Source organism: Pelodiscus sinensis, chromosome 23, assembly GCF_052426305.1.
Source record: "Pelodiscus sinensis isolate ZL-2025 chromosome 23, ASM5242630v1, whole genome shotgun sequence".
In the NCBI taxonomy this organism is placed as follows: Eukaryota; Metazoa; Chordata; order Testudines; family Trionychidae; genus Pelodiscus; species Pelodiscus sinensis.
Genome location: NC_143074.1, coordinates 17,241,736 through 17,255,750, shown reverse-complemented (window position 1 = coordinate 17,255,750; position 14,015 = coordinate 17,241,736). Strand labels below are relative to the sequence as shown.

General features: G+C 47.7%; 1 protein-coding gene across 8 annotated transcripts in view; it reads right to left on the bottom strand.

Moving 5' to 3' along the window:
* ADAMTS13 (ADAM metallopeptidase with thrombospondin type 1 motif 13) overlaps nucleotides 1-13,848 on the bottom strand; it is a 39,684-nt gene extending 25,836 nt beyond the window's left edge. For 2 of the 8 annotated variants that reach the window (XR_012897252.2, XR_012897253.2), the window contains exons 1-9: nucleotides 10,128-13,848; nucleotides 9,772-9,838; nucleotides 7,571-7,848; nucleotides 5,478-5,619; nucleotides 4,758-4,897; nucleotides 3,848-3,931; nucleotides 3,590-3,714; nucleotides 1,462-1,608; nucleotides 140-274 (exon numbers count right to left, since the gene is read on the bottom strand). Coding sequence is in view for 6 of the 8 variants with exons in the window: in XM_075905964.2 (XP_075762079.2) it covers nucleotides 140-274; nucleotides 1,462-1,608; nucleotides 3,590-3,714; nucleotides 3,848-3,931; nucleotides 4,758-4,897; nucleotides 5,478-5,619; nucleotides 7,571-7,848; nucleotides 9,772-9,838; nucleotides 10,128-10,328 (1,319 nt within the window). In the remaining 2 variants the exon portion in view is untranslated. The remainder of the gene's footprint in view (nucleotides 1-139; nucleotides 275-1,461; nucleotides 1,609-3,589; nucleotides 3,715-3,847; nucleotides 3,932-4,757; nucleotides 4,898-5,477; nucleotides 5,620-7,570; nucleotides 7,849-9,771; nucleotides 9,839-10,127) is intronic. The other 6 variants (XM_075905964.2, XM_075905965.2, XM_075905968.2 and 3 more) reach the window with 6 other exon arrangements.
* Between the last annotated feature and the right edge of the window lie 167 nt (nucleotides 13,849-14,015).

The window sequence follows — 14,015 nt, the reverse complement described above, 5'->3', positions numbered from 1 at the left end:
ATCAACAAAGCCCAGAGCAATTATAGCTCCTCGTTCTCCCAGGGTCCCCCACCTCATCCCTTGCCTTTCTCCTCTGGCTCGCTACCTCCCCGCACAGCAGACCTGCAGATGAGCGAGGAGAGCCGCGGGTTCCTTCTACCTGATGAAGGCAAGGAACTGCTCTCTGCTGCACTCTGACCAGACCAGGTCCACGCTGTTGTGGCTGCCTTCAGCGCCCATGACATTGCCGCTCCCGCTGCACAGGTTCCCCTCGCCATCGTGCTGGATTCCAAAACTGCAGCGAGAGATAAATGGCGAGGGGGGGGTGACTGATATTATCCAGCTGATCCTTTGGCATTAAATTGTAGGGACATGGAGCAGTTCCAGTCATGACTCTTGCGTTGGATTCCAGGAGCGATGGTGTGATCCCGGCTAAGACATTCCTGCCACCCCCGTGCCTTCGTTTCTCCATGTGGGGTCAGTAGTGTTTCCCTGTTATATGGCTGTGCTGTGAGGCAAAATTAATTGTTTATAAAGTACTCTGAGACCCTCAGGCCCATGTGGCGAGACCTTGGACCTCCTGTTCCCCACAGCACAGCACTTTCTCTTCAAGAACACTAGTGCTTACTGGGTATTCCTGCCTCCAGGCCCAGTCAGGATCATGGACCCCTTGTGCCTCGCACTGTCTGTGGGCTGAAGAGTTTACACAGGCTAAAGAGGCCTGAGGGACAAAGGACTGGGGAAAGGGCGTCCCAGAGGCTCCATTACACCTGATGCTGACAGAAATCTTTGGTTGTGAATGACGTGGCTCAAGCAAAACAATGGGCCAAATTCTCTGCCAGCATAAACAGGCACAGCTCCGCCAAGAAAGCAACACAAATTGACAGAGAATTTGGGCCAGCGATTATAAATCTCAGCCTCTGTGTTGCTGTGTTTTTCTAGTCGCTGATCGTCCCTTGGCTGCCCCCACTCTGTCCAGAGGGAACTCCCTGCACACTGTTCTCCCCACGCCCTGTTACGCCACCCAGAGTCACCACCGTTTTCTGGAGCAAGACCCCACCACGTCACAACAGGGAGCACTGAGCAAGACTGACCGGAGCCATCTGAAGGGCTTGAACCCAGCTGGCAGCACACGGAGCAAGCATGGGTAATGTCTGCACAGAAGAGCGTTGGCTCTATGCAGTCCCTCCTGAAGTGATGAGTGCCCTCTGCTCCCAGAGAAGACGATGGGTTTTAAGGAAGCTCAGAATCTTGCAGGGCAGCGTTGGGCCCTCATTCCCTTTCCTCTCTCCAGAGTTGGGTTTTAAGTAATCTGAGGGATCCCCAGCACCATCCACAGTGACTCTGTCACCCCCTGAACTCAGCTTGCCAACAGGGGCTGATTTTCGCTGAGGGAAATGGCTGATCCATAGCATTAAATTGTAGGGACCCGGGGCAGTTCCAGTCCCTGGCTGGGAGTCTCGGTGGGCCTCGCCCTCTGACCTGTGACCGATCTCATGGGCTATGGTGACTCCCAAGTCAAAGCCGGTGTCCTCAGTGATCACACAGCTCCAGGAGGAAGAGCAGGCTCCCCTCAGCTGGGTGACTCCACGCATCTGCTTGTTTCCATCAGCTAACTCCAGGTCAAACCTCCGGGAAGGGTGAGACAGGTGTGGAGAGAACAGGAGAGCAGATTCATTAGGCTTAAAAACCCAGGCAGTGAACACTATCAACTGAAAATCCCATTAGCCTCTCCCAGCTCACGCTCACCAGGAATTTACCGCCCCCTTTCCTCTTTGATACGTGCATCTCCCCACACTAAGATAGAATCGTAGAATACAGGAACTGGAAAGGACGTTGAGAGATCAAGTCCAGTGCCCTGCCCTCATGGCAGGCCCAAGCACAGTCTATATCAGTGTTTCTCAACCAGTGGTACGAGTACCCTTAGGGGTACTCGAGAGACTTCTGGGAGGTACGTCAAGACAACTGAAATTTGGAGAAAACTGAATTTTTGTTTAAGTTTTAAAGAGCTTTATTATTTCTGTGCTTTTTACACCCAAAAATTTCATCTCCTGCCTGGCTACAATTAAGTTGTTTAAAGAAATATTTTGCATTGGTAGAAAAAAAAATGTGTCTGAAAACTGTAGGTACTGGGGGTACTTATAATTTTTTAAGGGGTACTTTATAAAAAAAGGTTCAGAAACACTGGTCTATATCATTCCTGATAGATGTCTGTCTTACCTGCTTTTAAATATCTCCAGTGATGGATATTCCACAACCTCTCTAAGTAATTTATTCCAGTGTTTAACTACCCTGACAGCTAGGAAGTTTTTCCTAATGTCCAATCTAAACCTCCTTTGCTGCAGTTTAAGCCCATTGCTTCTTCTCCTATCCTCAGAGGCCAAGGAGAACAATTTCCCCCCCTCCTCCCTGTGACACCCTTTTAGATACTTGAAAACCGCTCTCATGTCCCCTCTCAGTCTGCTCTTTTCCAAACTCAACAAGCCCAATTCCTTCAGCCTTCCCTCATAGCTCAAGATTTGAAAGCAGGTGCAATGTCCAGGCACAGGGAGCAGAAGGAAAGGTTATAACCCCATCTGCAGGAGAGAGATACAGAATCCCCTCTGTTCAGAGAAAAGCCATTACACTCCACCAGAGCTTGGCCGGCATCATTAGCTAGTCAACTGAGACTGTGAGCCAAGTGGCCTGTAGGACTGTGAGGTTATGTCTACACTATCAGATTATTTTGAAATAAATCCTGGAATAACTATTTCAAAATAAGCTTATTCCTCTTCGCAAGCAGGAGTTATTATTTCAAAATAGCAGGCTTGGCAGTGTGAGTGCTCGCCTTGTTATTTCAAAATAACTCGTAGACATGCCCTGAGAGTCAGAGCAAGGGAATCTCTGTAGCTGGGGAGTTTATAACCACCACTAGACTCTTCTAGACATTTCTACCCTTATGTGGGCCTCCTGTGACCCCCGCAATCACTGCTGGTAAAGTGGCCTCCGTTTGAATGGTTCTGAGTCCGGTTGCCACTTCCCCGGGGATATTCCAGTTACCACTGAAGCTGAGGAAACAGAATTGTTGAATGCTGGAGGCTGAACACCCATCTGAGCTCTGGGAGCAGGTGGGTGTGGACGTGCAGAACACACCAGAGTTGTTGACTTGAGTCCCACGACTTGAACTTGAGTCCAACTTACGTCACCTAGATGACTCGACTTGAGACTCGACTCGGGTTCATTGTTTGTGACTTGAGACTCGACTTGAGACTTGTTAATTTTCGTGGTGAAAAACTTGTCCGAAAATGCCGATATTGATGGCTTGTACAAAAGTGACTTGACATTTTTTAAATTGAGACTTGAGACTCGACTTGGACTTGACAATGACAACCTGAAGACAACACTGGAACACACACACCTCACCCCAGCCCCCGCTCCAGACCACAGAGACAAAGGGCATGAGGGCTTTTTTACATCACAACAAGCCACCCTCAGAAGGAGAACTGTAAGGCCCCACTGCTCACTTTGCTCTCATCCCCTTTGAGCACATCCTGCAGTTTCTGGGGTTTGCCTAAGTCTGCCGGCCTGAGCTGAGGTCTCCAACCTCCTTCCGTCAGGGCAGTTCTGTTACCTGGTCACATAGAGGACAAGGTCGGCGTGCTGGGGATCCGAGTCACTCGGGGGATTGACCTTCTTGCTCCACTCGCAGACCCCGACCAAGGAGGAGGTGACGTTCGTGGTGATGTTTATACCCACCTACAGAGAAGACACATCTTCACATGTAAGTAGCCTTGTCACAAGATGGCAAGCCCTCTGTGGAGAGCTGGGCTCTGCCTCAGTGATGGGCCCTTTTCAGGATTTGGGACACCCCCCCCCCCCCATTTTCTACCTCTGGTTCAGTCAGGACCATCATTCTCGTCAGGTGAACCCTAAGCTGAGCTCCCAGCGAGGCGTCTCTCAGCAGCTCGGCACCCTGGAAAAGGGAAAACAGGCTCCAGGAGGAGTTTCATAACGAAGGTGTCATTGTGATTCCTGTCTGGGCCCTTCCTTGACACTGAGGCATCCCGCGTATACCGAGGTTCTTCCACCATCCCAGCTGGACGCGCTACCAGCGTGACACACCAGGTAATTATAATGAGAATTATAAAAATCTGCAGTCACCATTACAGACAGGACCTGGATCCCTTTGAGACCTGAACTCAGTGTAAGCCACAAAGCCTGTCCGCGAACGCCCATTCGACGAAACGCCTCCAGCAGAGGGATGTGGAAATAAATGTCAGGGCCCCTCAGAGTCCCCCAGTCCCTGCCATCCCCAGGAAAACAGAGTGACATGCAGACCGCTGTGAGAAAACGAATACTAGAATGTTAAAACCCATCAAGTGAAATGGTGGGTCACCTCAAATAGAGCCCAATCCGACCCTGGCTTAAATCCATAGGCACTGACGGACATGCTGGAGCCGATACCTGCCCAAACGGGCACTAGGAAAATTAATACATTTCCAGTTGTGCTTTAGAGCCGCCTCCCTCATTGTTTGAGAATGCCCTTCCTTCTGGCGTGCAGCTTGCTGGGCGGAGGTCTCCTAGCCCACGCAAAGCTGATGGCTGCACACTGAAGTGGCTGTGTTGCACCCCCAGTCCCACTATTCTGGGCCTACCAGGGGACAACGGGGTCCCACACACTTCTGTGGAGGCATTTTCAGAACATTTTGCGAGGGGCCCCACCTGACGTCCCTTCCAACACAAGCCCCCTGCCCAGGATCAGGAACTGCAGCACGGACATCGAACAGAAAGCCACTCACGATGTTCAGGTTGGTAAGGATGTACCTCTCGGTGTCCTCTCTGTGGAACTGATAAACGTCTGGGCCCACTACCACCAGCAGCTCCAGGTGCACGACGCTTCCCTCAGCCCTTTTCCAAAGACGAGGCGGAGACTTTCTTTCTACAACACCACGAGGGAATACAAAGGAGCTTAGGATGGGAGGAGGCAGGGAAGCCCCCATGAGTCCATCCCAGACCATCGAACACTCAAGAGCACATCGCAAGCTTGCTTCCTCCAGATACTTAGCGGAGTCCCTTCTCCTCTGATTTCTATTAGCTGCTGCTGGGGCCCCGGGCGTCATGCACACGATATCCCACCGTCATACCCTGAGGTTCTCCGCTGTTGTTCATCTCTCTTTGTTCCTGGGTTTGGCAGTAACCGTGAGTGACAAGGCCAGGCCAATCCAACCAAGCTACATTCTGAGTCTTTCCTGCAGCTATGTTATTTCAGCAATGGTGAAAGCAGACCGGAGCGTGATAGAGAGCGCTAGTGAAGCTCGGTCTCATTCAAGGCCCAGACTCCTGGACTACACAGGCCGCAGTGAGAGCCTCACTTAATCTCAGTGCGTTGGACAAGCATCATGTTGTGATGGCAACAAGTCCTGCCCTCGCTGTCACTCTGCAGCCCCACTGATGGCAGGCACAAAGCCAGGGCAGAACGGGGCCAGTGGTTCCTCCCTCAGCCCCGAGACATCCAATACCTCCTATCGTCCTTGTCCCTCTCCGTGCAGCTCGGAAGATGACGTGGGGTGTGGGGAGGCTGAGGTCTTCCAGCACGGTCAGGTGTTTGCGTCTCACCGGTCTGATGTGAATCTCTTCCTCATTCACAATGACAACACCGCCCTAACGCAAGCAACATTCCACCCTCACATTATTCCAGAGGCATTCACCACCAGAGAACATCAAAGACAACCTCTCCTCCCGCTTTATCCGTTACCGCCAAGATTTGCCCAATCGGAGTTTCCCGCAGGCAAGACTCAACATGTCTGAGACAAGAGGATGGAAAAACCAAAGCCTTCCTGTTCGTTTGTGATCAGTAGGATTCCACTATAAACTAAGAGGGGGTGAGGCCTAGAAGTGAGAGTCAGGGAACTAGGTGTTAGGTTTCCTACGTTCTGCTCTTGACTCCACCACCAAATTGCTGAGCGAGTCATTCTCCTCTCCGTGTTCTCGTCTATAGAACGGGGTTATTGTTATTTGCCTCAGGGCAGTGTGGAGCTTGGTTCATTAATGTTATAAAGCACTTTCAGATCTTCACAGGAAAGGCCACTAAGTCACCGCTAATTATTATTATTGCCATGGAATATCAGACACAGCATCCCATCATCAGAAGGGGTTGGATGAACTCCAAACTGCCAGATTACTGAAAGCTCTGAAACCTTTTGAGGAGATGCGGGCCTTATTTATATGCCTGTTTGTGCCTTTCCTCATGGCAAAATTGTGGTCCCAGGCACCGTACGGAACTGCAAACCCTTCAGAACCACCACACCATTTGAATGGACTCTCTGAAATGCCCTTCCAGTGCTGGAGAGTGAGGAGAGACAGTCCTAAGCCACCAGGCTGGATCAAAAACCCTTCAAACTCTGGGGGAAATTTAGATTTGAACGTCTCAGCTCAAGCTTCTGTAAAACTGATCTGAACCCAAACACCAGATTTGAATCCCCTTGGGCCTAGAAGGGAAGTTTGGATCCAGCTCCATACTTTTGGGCTTTGGACCCATCACCATCAAATAGTCATTGGTATACAAAAAGTAAATGCTGCTCCCCACCCCTCCACACGCTTTTTTTTCCCATTCCAAGTTCAGCGTGAAACTTTTCTCAGGGCAGAGAATCCAGCAGTAAGCAAATGCACCGTGAAAGTCCCACTTGCCCCCCAAGCATTCTTCACAAGACCTTTACAGTGGAACTCTATGGGCTTGTCTCCACGATGCGATGGATCAACACTGCAGCTTTGAGACATGATAAATCAATCCCTGAGCACTCTCCTTTGAAGTCCAGTACTTCACCAGGATGAGAAGAATAGCTAGAGTTGATGGGAGAGCAGCCCCCACTGACCTTACCACGTGGAAAATGCCATGGTGAATATGTCCACTTAAGCTATGCTACTTGCATAGCTGAAGCTGCATAGGGTAGGTTGAAGTGTGTGTGGGGGGGTGTTATTGTAGACAATGCCTATATTGTGCATAGTCCTCACAGAGTACATCAAGACTGCAAGCTTCTTTCGAAAGAGAGCAGCCACACCTCAAAACCGGATCGAAAAAGCGGTCTGTTTTTCAAAAAAGAGCACCCAGACTGCATGGACACTCTCTCGAAAGCCCTGATTGCTATTCACAGAATGGCCACCAGGGCACCTGTACTTTTTTCGATTGCCTCTTCTTTCAAAAAATGTCCCTGTTCTGCATCCACACAGGCCTATTTTTGAGAGCCCTTTCAAAAAGGGTGTTCTTCCTCGTAATTTGAGGTTTACCAATGTCAAAAAAATCCAACCCTGTGTTCTTTCGATTTAATTTCGAAAGAACGCGATTGCAGTGTGGACACAGGTGACGTTTTTTTGAAAAAAGGGCAGGTTTTTTTCGAAAAAACAATGTAGTCTAGACATACCCCCCTTGGCCCTCGCCATAAGAATGAATTTCACTCTGACCCCTCATTTCTGATCTGATGCTTTGCTTTCTAAGCACCTGAAGCTTCACTCTGAGACAATTGTCCAAGTGTGCACAGAGCAAAAACATCCTTGATCATTAGTGGTTGTAAATTCAGCCCATGTTTTGATCTCAAAGCCGATGCTGCATACTCACCAGCCACCCTTCGCAGTAAGTGACTCTACATTTAGCCCCTGCAGGGTGCAGTACTCTTCCCCCAGCAAAGCAACTGCCTGGGAATCGCTTTAGTAAACTAACAGAGGAGTTCAGCTTTCGATCGCTCACGAAGGAAGAAAGAACACAGTCCTCTAGGAACTCAAAGCTGTAGGGTTCTCCCCAGGCCATAAGGGAGCAACGTTGAACTTTACAAGATCTCGGTTCAACTTGGTCCTCTTCACAGGGACAAGATGGCTGAGCAATAACAAATTCTGGTACTGGAAGAAATAACCAAAATTACTAGGATTCCAGACACAATTCACAGTAATAATAATGATGTATGGGAATGTAAAAATAACTATCAGCGTCCATGAAAAACAATACTTTCCAAAGAACCTTTTCTCTTTAATTATGTCGATCAACCTGATCCTCTGTATTTCTATCAGCCCTGAAATTGAGGACAGCATTGCAGCTAAAGCAAAGAACTGGTGATCAGGAGATCCAGGTTCTATTAGGACTGAAACTGACCTGCTGTGTGAACTTAGGCCATGTCTACACTTATGCAGAGATTAGCACTGTGGCAATCGATTTAGGGCAGGAGTGAGGAACCTTTTTTGGATCAGTGGCCACTGACCCACTGAAAAAATCAGTCAAGGAACGTACACAAGTGACAGGGTATGTCTACACTACAGAGTTTTGTCGAGAAAACGGCTGTTTTTCCGACAAAACCTGAGTTACAGCCACACTGCAGTCACAGTCTCCCAAAAGTAAATCGAAAGAACAGAGGGTTTTTTCTGACGTTGGTAAACCTCTTTCTATGAGGAAGAAGCCTTTTTCTGAAAGCTCTTTCAGAAAAAGGCGTGTGTGGATGGGGAAGAGGGATTTCTTTCGCAAGAAGAGGAAAGAGGAAAAAGCACAAGTGTGCTGGTGGCCACTCAGTCCATAGCAATCACATTTTAAGTGTGAGATAGCGTCCATTCAGTGTGGACACTAGAAGCAGATCACTTTTTCAATGCGGTTTTTGTGTGTGGACATTCTCTTTTGAAATAAGTTTTTCTGGAAGATCTCTTCTGAAAAAAGGTTCTTCCGAAAGAAGCCTGCAGTCTAGACATAGCCTGAGAAGTGTGTGTGTGTGGGGGGGAACCTCATTCTGGCCCCTGACGGAGAAGGAGAAAGATACTCCCCCCATTCCTCTTGTGAGCCTAGGGGGCCCCAGCCTAGTAGATTTTGTGTGCTCCAGCCCCCGGGGGACAGCAGGGTGGCTGGAATATCAGCACAGGCTCCCCAATGCCGGGGTGGGCCTTGAGCCTTGGGGATCAGATCCAGGCATGCTGAGGGCCGCATCTGGCCCCCGGCCTGAGGTTCCCCACTCCTGATTTAGGGGGTCTAGTAAAGACCCACTAAATCGACCACCTATCACTCCCTCATCAACTCTGGTATTCCACAGAACGAGAAGCGTAAGAGAACTCTCCCATCAAACCCCTGCAGTGGAGACCCTGCGGCAATTCAACCGAAGCTGTGTCAACTCCAGCTACGCGTAACTTAGGTCAATATTGCCCATTAGTGTAGACCTGCCCTTGCTCAAGACTTGTAACCTCTCTCTGCCTCCATTTCTCTACTTGTAGATGGGAATAACAATTTATTTCACAAGCGGTAAGGTAATTTGAGTTCATCCGATTAAAAGCATCATAGATGTGCAAATTATTATTGCTGAGCACTGTACAAAACACATAAATACACAAAGTTCCTTCTCTGAGAATCTCGCCTAAATCGAAACAGCATCATAATCCTAAAATATTAGCAATCTAAAAGTATTATATTTTCTTGAAATGTGTATTTAAAAACACATAAAATCATCATTGCAATCTATAGCCTGGTACACGGCTGGTTTGGATCTGTTCCAGGATTATTTAGAATCTTTCATTCTATTAATTGTGCACTAAAACAATAGCAATATGCAGAAGGAGAAGTGAAAAAGAAAAGTGCTAAAACAATTACTAGATCTGATTTCCAAATAGCAGACCCCATTCTGTAAACACATACTTGAACCAGACTACTTGCATGTCTAAAGTCATTCAAGCGTACGTATTTGCAATATCAGGGGTAACATCAATAAAATTGTGTCCTTATTGCTATCCAATATACAGAATCACAAACAATTTTACACACGACACATGACAAAATTCAGAAGGCTTGTATACCATCAAGAACTTTACTGGTGCCAAAATAAGAGAAAACATCTTCTGGATTCAGCGCCTGGAGAAATTTCTGCAAAAAGAAAAAAAGCAGCTTTACAGTTTCAAAGCAAAAACAAACAGAAATAAAACTTTATTCAGCACATCTATCCTCTGCAGAACTTCAGCAAAAAATGTAACTATTCATTTTAATTTTCTTTCCTTTTCACTAACTATATGGTACAGAACGATCATTCGGCGATGATTGTAGTTTCTTGATGAGCAGGGTTTGATAATTGTGATATGAAAGCACATTGTCCTATTTCCACAGACAGGGGAGAAAAGCATTCTTGGAATCTGTTCTCCCTGGAGGTCAAACTTACCTCTTGGAAAGCTGCTGGCCTGCAGAATCCCACAGGGATCACCACAAACATTAGGATAATCAAATTGATGATGTCCATGCTGAGAAGACTGCGCTGAAACTCCACAACAAAGACTGGCCTGGAGTGATTATACTGTTTAGCCCAAGGCATCACATGGAGCGGAAGTAGAGAATACATAAACAAATAAAAGACTCGATCCATTGCAGAGAGGGACAGCTAGGGGGAAATCAGCGGCTGCAGGATTTTTTTTCTTTTTTTTTTTTTTTTTTTTACAAGAACAGCTGTAGAGAGGAAGCTTTTGCGCAATATTTGCCATTTTGTTCCAACCAAAGAGCACTGCAAGAATAGACATTTTAGGCCAATTTTAACACCAAGTAAAGAAGTAAAGAAGCAATTTGGGGGAAGAGAAATGGCTGGAGAGTGTCAAAGCTAAGAAACAAGCATGATTTCCCAGCTCCCGAGGGACCATTCTCTCATTACCTATCCATGCAAAACTCCCAATCGCTCCAGCTCTAGAGGGAGAATAAGGCATAATAATGAGCTATATTAAGTCTCTGTGGACAGTGTCAGGCCATGTCTACACAAGTTACATTGGCATACAGCTGCCATAATCTGTGTGTAGCTGGGGCTCGTGCATACTTGGGTGCTTGCATTACGTATTCCAGGGAGCACACCGCCATCCGCTAAAATGCCTTTTGACTCTGTTGCAGTGCTCTGTGATATAACAATGACTTGCCTAGGGCTCTTTGGGAGCTAGGGTCCGATTCCCAGCATACAACTTCCCCAGCCAATCAAACCATCCACGAAAAATCACACAAACCCGTGGTGCTTTGCAGTCTATGCCATTTCTGACAGAAGCAGGGAGCCTGCATAGCTCTGAATTATTGTCATGAGTGCTGCAAATACAGGACACATGGTTCACTTCTATTTGCAGGCCCACATAAAATACTGTAAGAACTGAGGACATGTGGCTAACTTCAAGGACAGTTTGCTGATAGACCTTGTGAAAAATAATTCAGGGCTGTGGGTGGCATTCACCAAGCAGCTGTAGAGGGTGGAATGCAGCTTCTGGGCCTGAAAATCAAGCCCTGGGGGGTGAGATTGCAGTGTAATGCAAGTTTGGGACAAGCAGTGGCTGCTGAACAGTGACCATGAAGTTCTCCAAGGACTGCAAAGGCTGGGAAATCCCAGATTTTTGGACCTGTCAGTCAACCAAGGTCTGCACCATTTGGGTTTGGTGCTTGAGAAGACCCATTATGTCCTGGTGCGTTTTCTGCTCCTTGACCTACTGGGACCCCAGGGCCCCTTTTCCTATCTTCGCAGTCCTTCTCCATGCCGTCAGTCACACTGACCCTCCAAGCCCTTTGTTCCTGATCCAATGAGGCACTAGCTTGCAGGATTTCACAAAAACATGTCCTGCTTAGTCCACCTCTTCTTCAGTGTCAGACTTTCTGTGGGTGTGGAATTGGCATCCTTCAAGTTCTACACTGCCAGAAGCTGCTGATAAAAATAGACATATGCACCACTGGATTTACAGTCACAACAGAAAAGGAAAGAAACTTTTTAAAACTCCATTCCCATATTCCCATAGATACTTTTAATAGGCTATGCTTACGGACACTTCCGTTTTGCAGTGCCTCTGCTTAGCACTGCTCTCCAGCCCCATCAATACTGAGTATGGCCTGCTAGGGACAGTAGGGGCAGGAGAAAGAGAGGGATTTTCTGTTGCATGAATCTATAAAATTATAGGTCTAGTCTATGGGTGTAAATATAGGCAACGGCAGTAAAACTGGCACTCAAATTTTCTCAGGAAATGATTATTTGGGCTGATTCCTCATTTTGGAGGGTCACAAACAAACAGAGAACACAGTTTACTACAGGCATTTTCATTATCCTAAACATGAAAGACATTATTTTTAAAAAACCTAGGCCCTCACACTGGCTTTTCTCCTCTTAGAGGTATATGTTCATAAACACTTCGGCTACGTCTAGACTGGCATGATTTTCCGCAAATGCTTTTAACTGAAATAATATAGATTCCTAAATTCCAAGGCCAGAAGAGACCATAGTGACCTAGCGTGAACTCCTATATAATGCAGCCATACAACTTTCCCCCCCAAAATACCTAGAGCAGATCTTTTGGGAAAACATTCAATCGTAATTTAAAAATTGTCAGTGGTGGAGAATCCACCGTGATCCTTGGTAAATTGTTCCAAAGCTTAATTATTATTATGTTAAAGATTCCTTATTGCCTGTCTGAATGTGTCTAGTTTCAACTTTCAGCCATTAAACCATGGGTGGGCTAAAGGGTCTCCGTGGGCTGGATACAGCCTGCCAACAGGGTTGATCCTGCCCACAGAGGCTCTGCCACTCTCCCACCCCCAGGCCAATTAGGGCCTACGAGAGGGTAGAAGCGCACAAAGTTTCCTCCGCCCTGCAAGGAGCACACATGCTTCTAAGCACAATGCACTCGTGGCAGAACATGGGGAGACTTTGCACGCTCACCCACCCCCAAACCCTGATTGGCCTGGGAGCAGAAAGGGGAGTGCACAAAGTCTCCTCCCACCGCCGGGGGCATAGGTGCCTAGGGGAACCCTCGGGGGGGGGGGGGGGCAAATACTTCACGTGATCTCCCACCCCCAGACCAAGCATGGTCTGTGGGCGGGGAAGCAGGGTATTATCCTGGCCCCATCCCTTCTAATTGAGGCCCTGTCCCTTCCGGAGCAGCCCGGGGCCACTTCAGAAATTTTGGAAGTGGCCCCCGGTAAAAAATTATTGCCCATCCTGCATTACACTGTGTTCTATCTTTGTCTGCTAGACTGAAGAGCTAATTATTAAATATTTGTTCCCCATGTAGGTACCTGTAGATTGTAATCAAGTCACCCTCAACAATCTCTTTGTTAAACCAGATTGAGTCCCTTGAGTCTATCACTATAAAGCAGGTTTTCTAATTCTTCTAATCCTTTAATCATTCTCATGGCTCTTCTCTGTGGACACTGGAACTGGATAAGATTATTTAAATAGTTCCATCAGTGCCAAATACAGAGGTAAAATAACCTCTCGATACCTACTCAAGAGCCCATTTTATAGATCCAAGGAATGCATTCGCCATCATGTTGCACTGAGCACTCATGTTCAGTGAGTATCCACCACAACCCCCAAATCTTTTTCAGAATCACTACTTCCCAGCATAGAGTTCTCCATCCTACAGGCATGGCCCACATTCTTAGTTAGGTTGTCCCCGCATGCACATTTCTGAGGCAATGTCAATTTTCAGAGAATGATTCTGCCTACTTGTACTCTTAATAATTTTCAGGGGTGCTTGCAAGACTCTGCTTACAGGTCACCAAGCCATACTGCATGGGGGGAGAAGGGTCATTTATGAAACATCATTACATGATTTTACAAGCCAGTAGTATTTTCATGCCACACTGTAATGTTTTTCAAAAACGTTAGCATGTTGCATTGCCACATAAACGTCAGGACTCCTACATAAAACTCTCCCTATAGCAGCAACACTGAAAAACGTGTCTCTGCTATCTGCCAGATATAGTACAGGGGGCTAATGCCTCCCTCTCCTTTGGGGTTTAACCCCCACCTATTCCTCCCTCTTCTGTGCACCCCTTATTCACCCTGCTGTGCTTGCTCCCCAGTGAGTCCTGTTGCCCCCACACACACCAAATGGCCCCTCAACCACATTTTCAGCCTCACTGCAGTCCCCCATCCCAGTGCCCCCCCGTGCTCCAGTGCCCCCTACTGCAGTCCCCCTATCCCAGTGCCCCCACGTGTGCCCCCCCACTGCAGTCCCCCTATCCCAGTGCCCCCCGTGTGTCCCCCCACTGCAGTCCCCCTATCCCAGTGCCCCCCGTGTGCCCCCCCCGCAGTCCC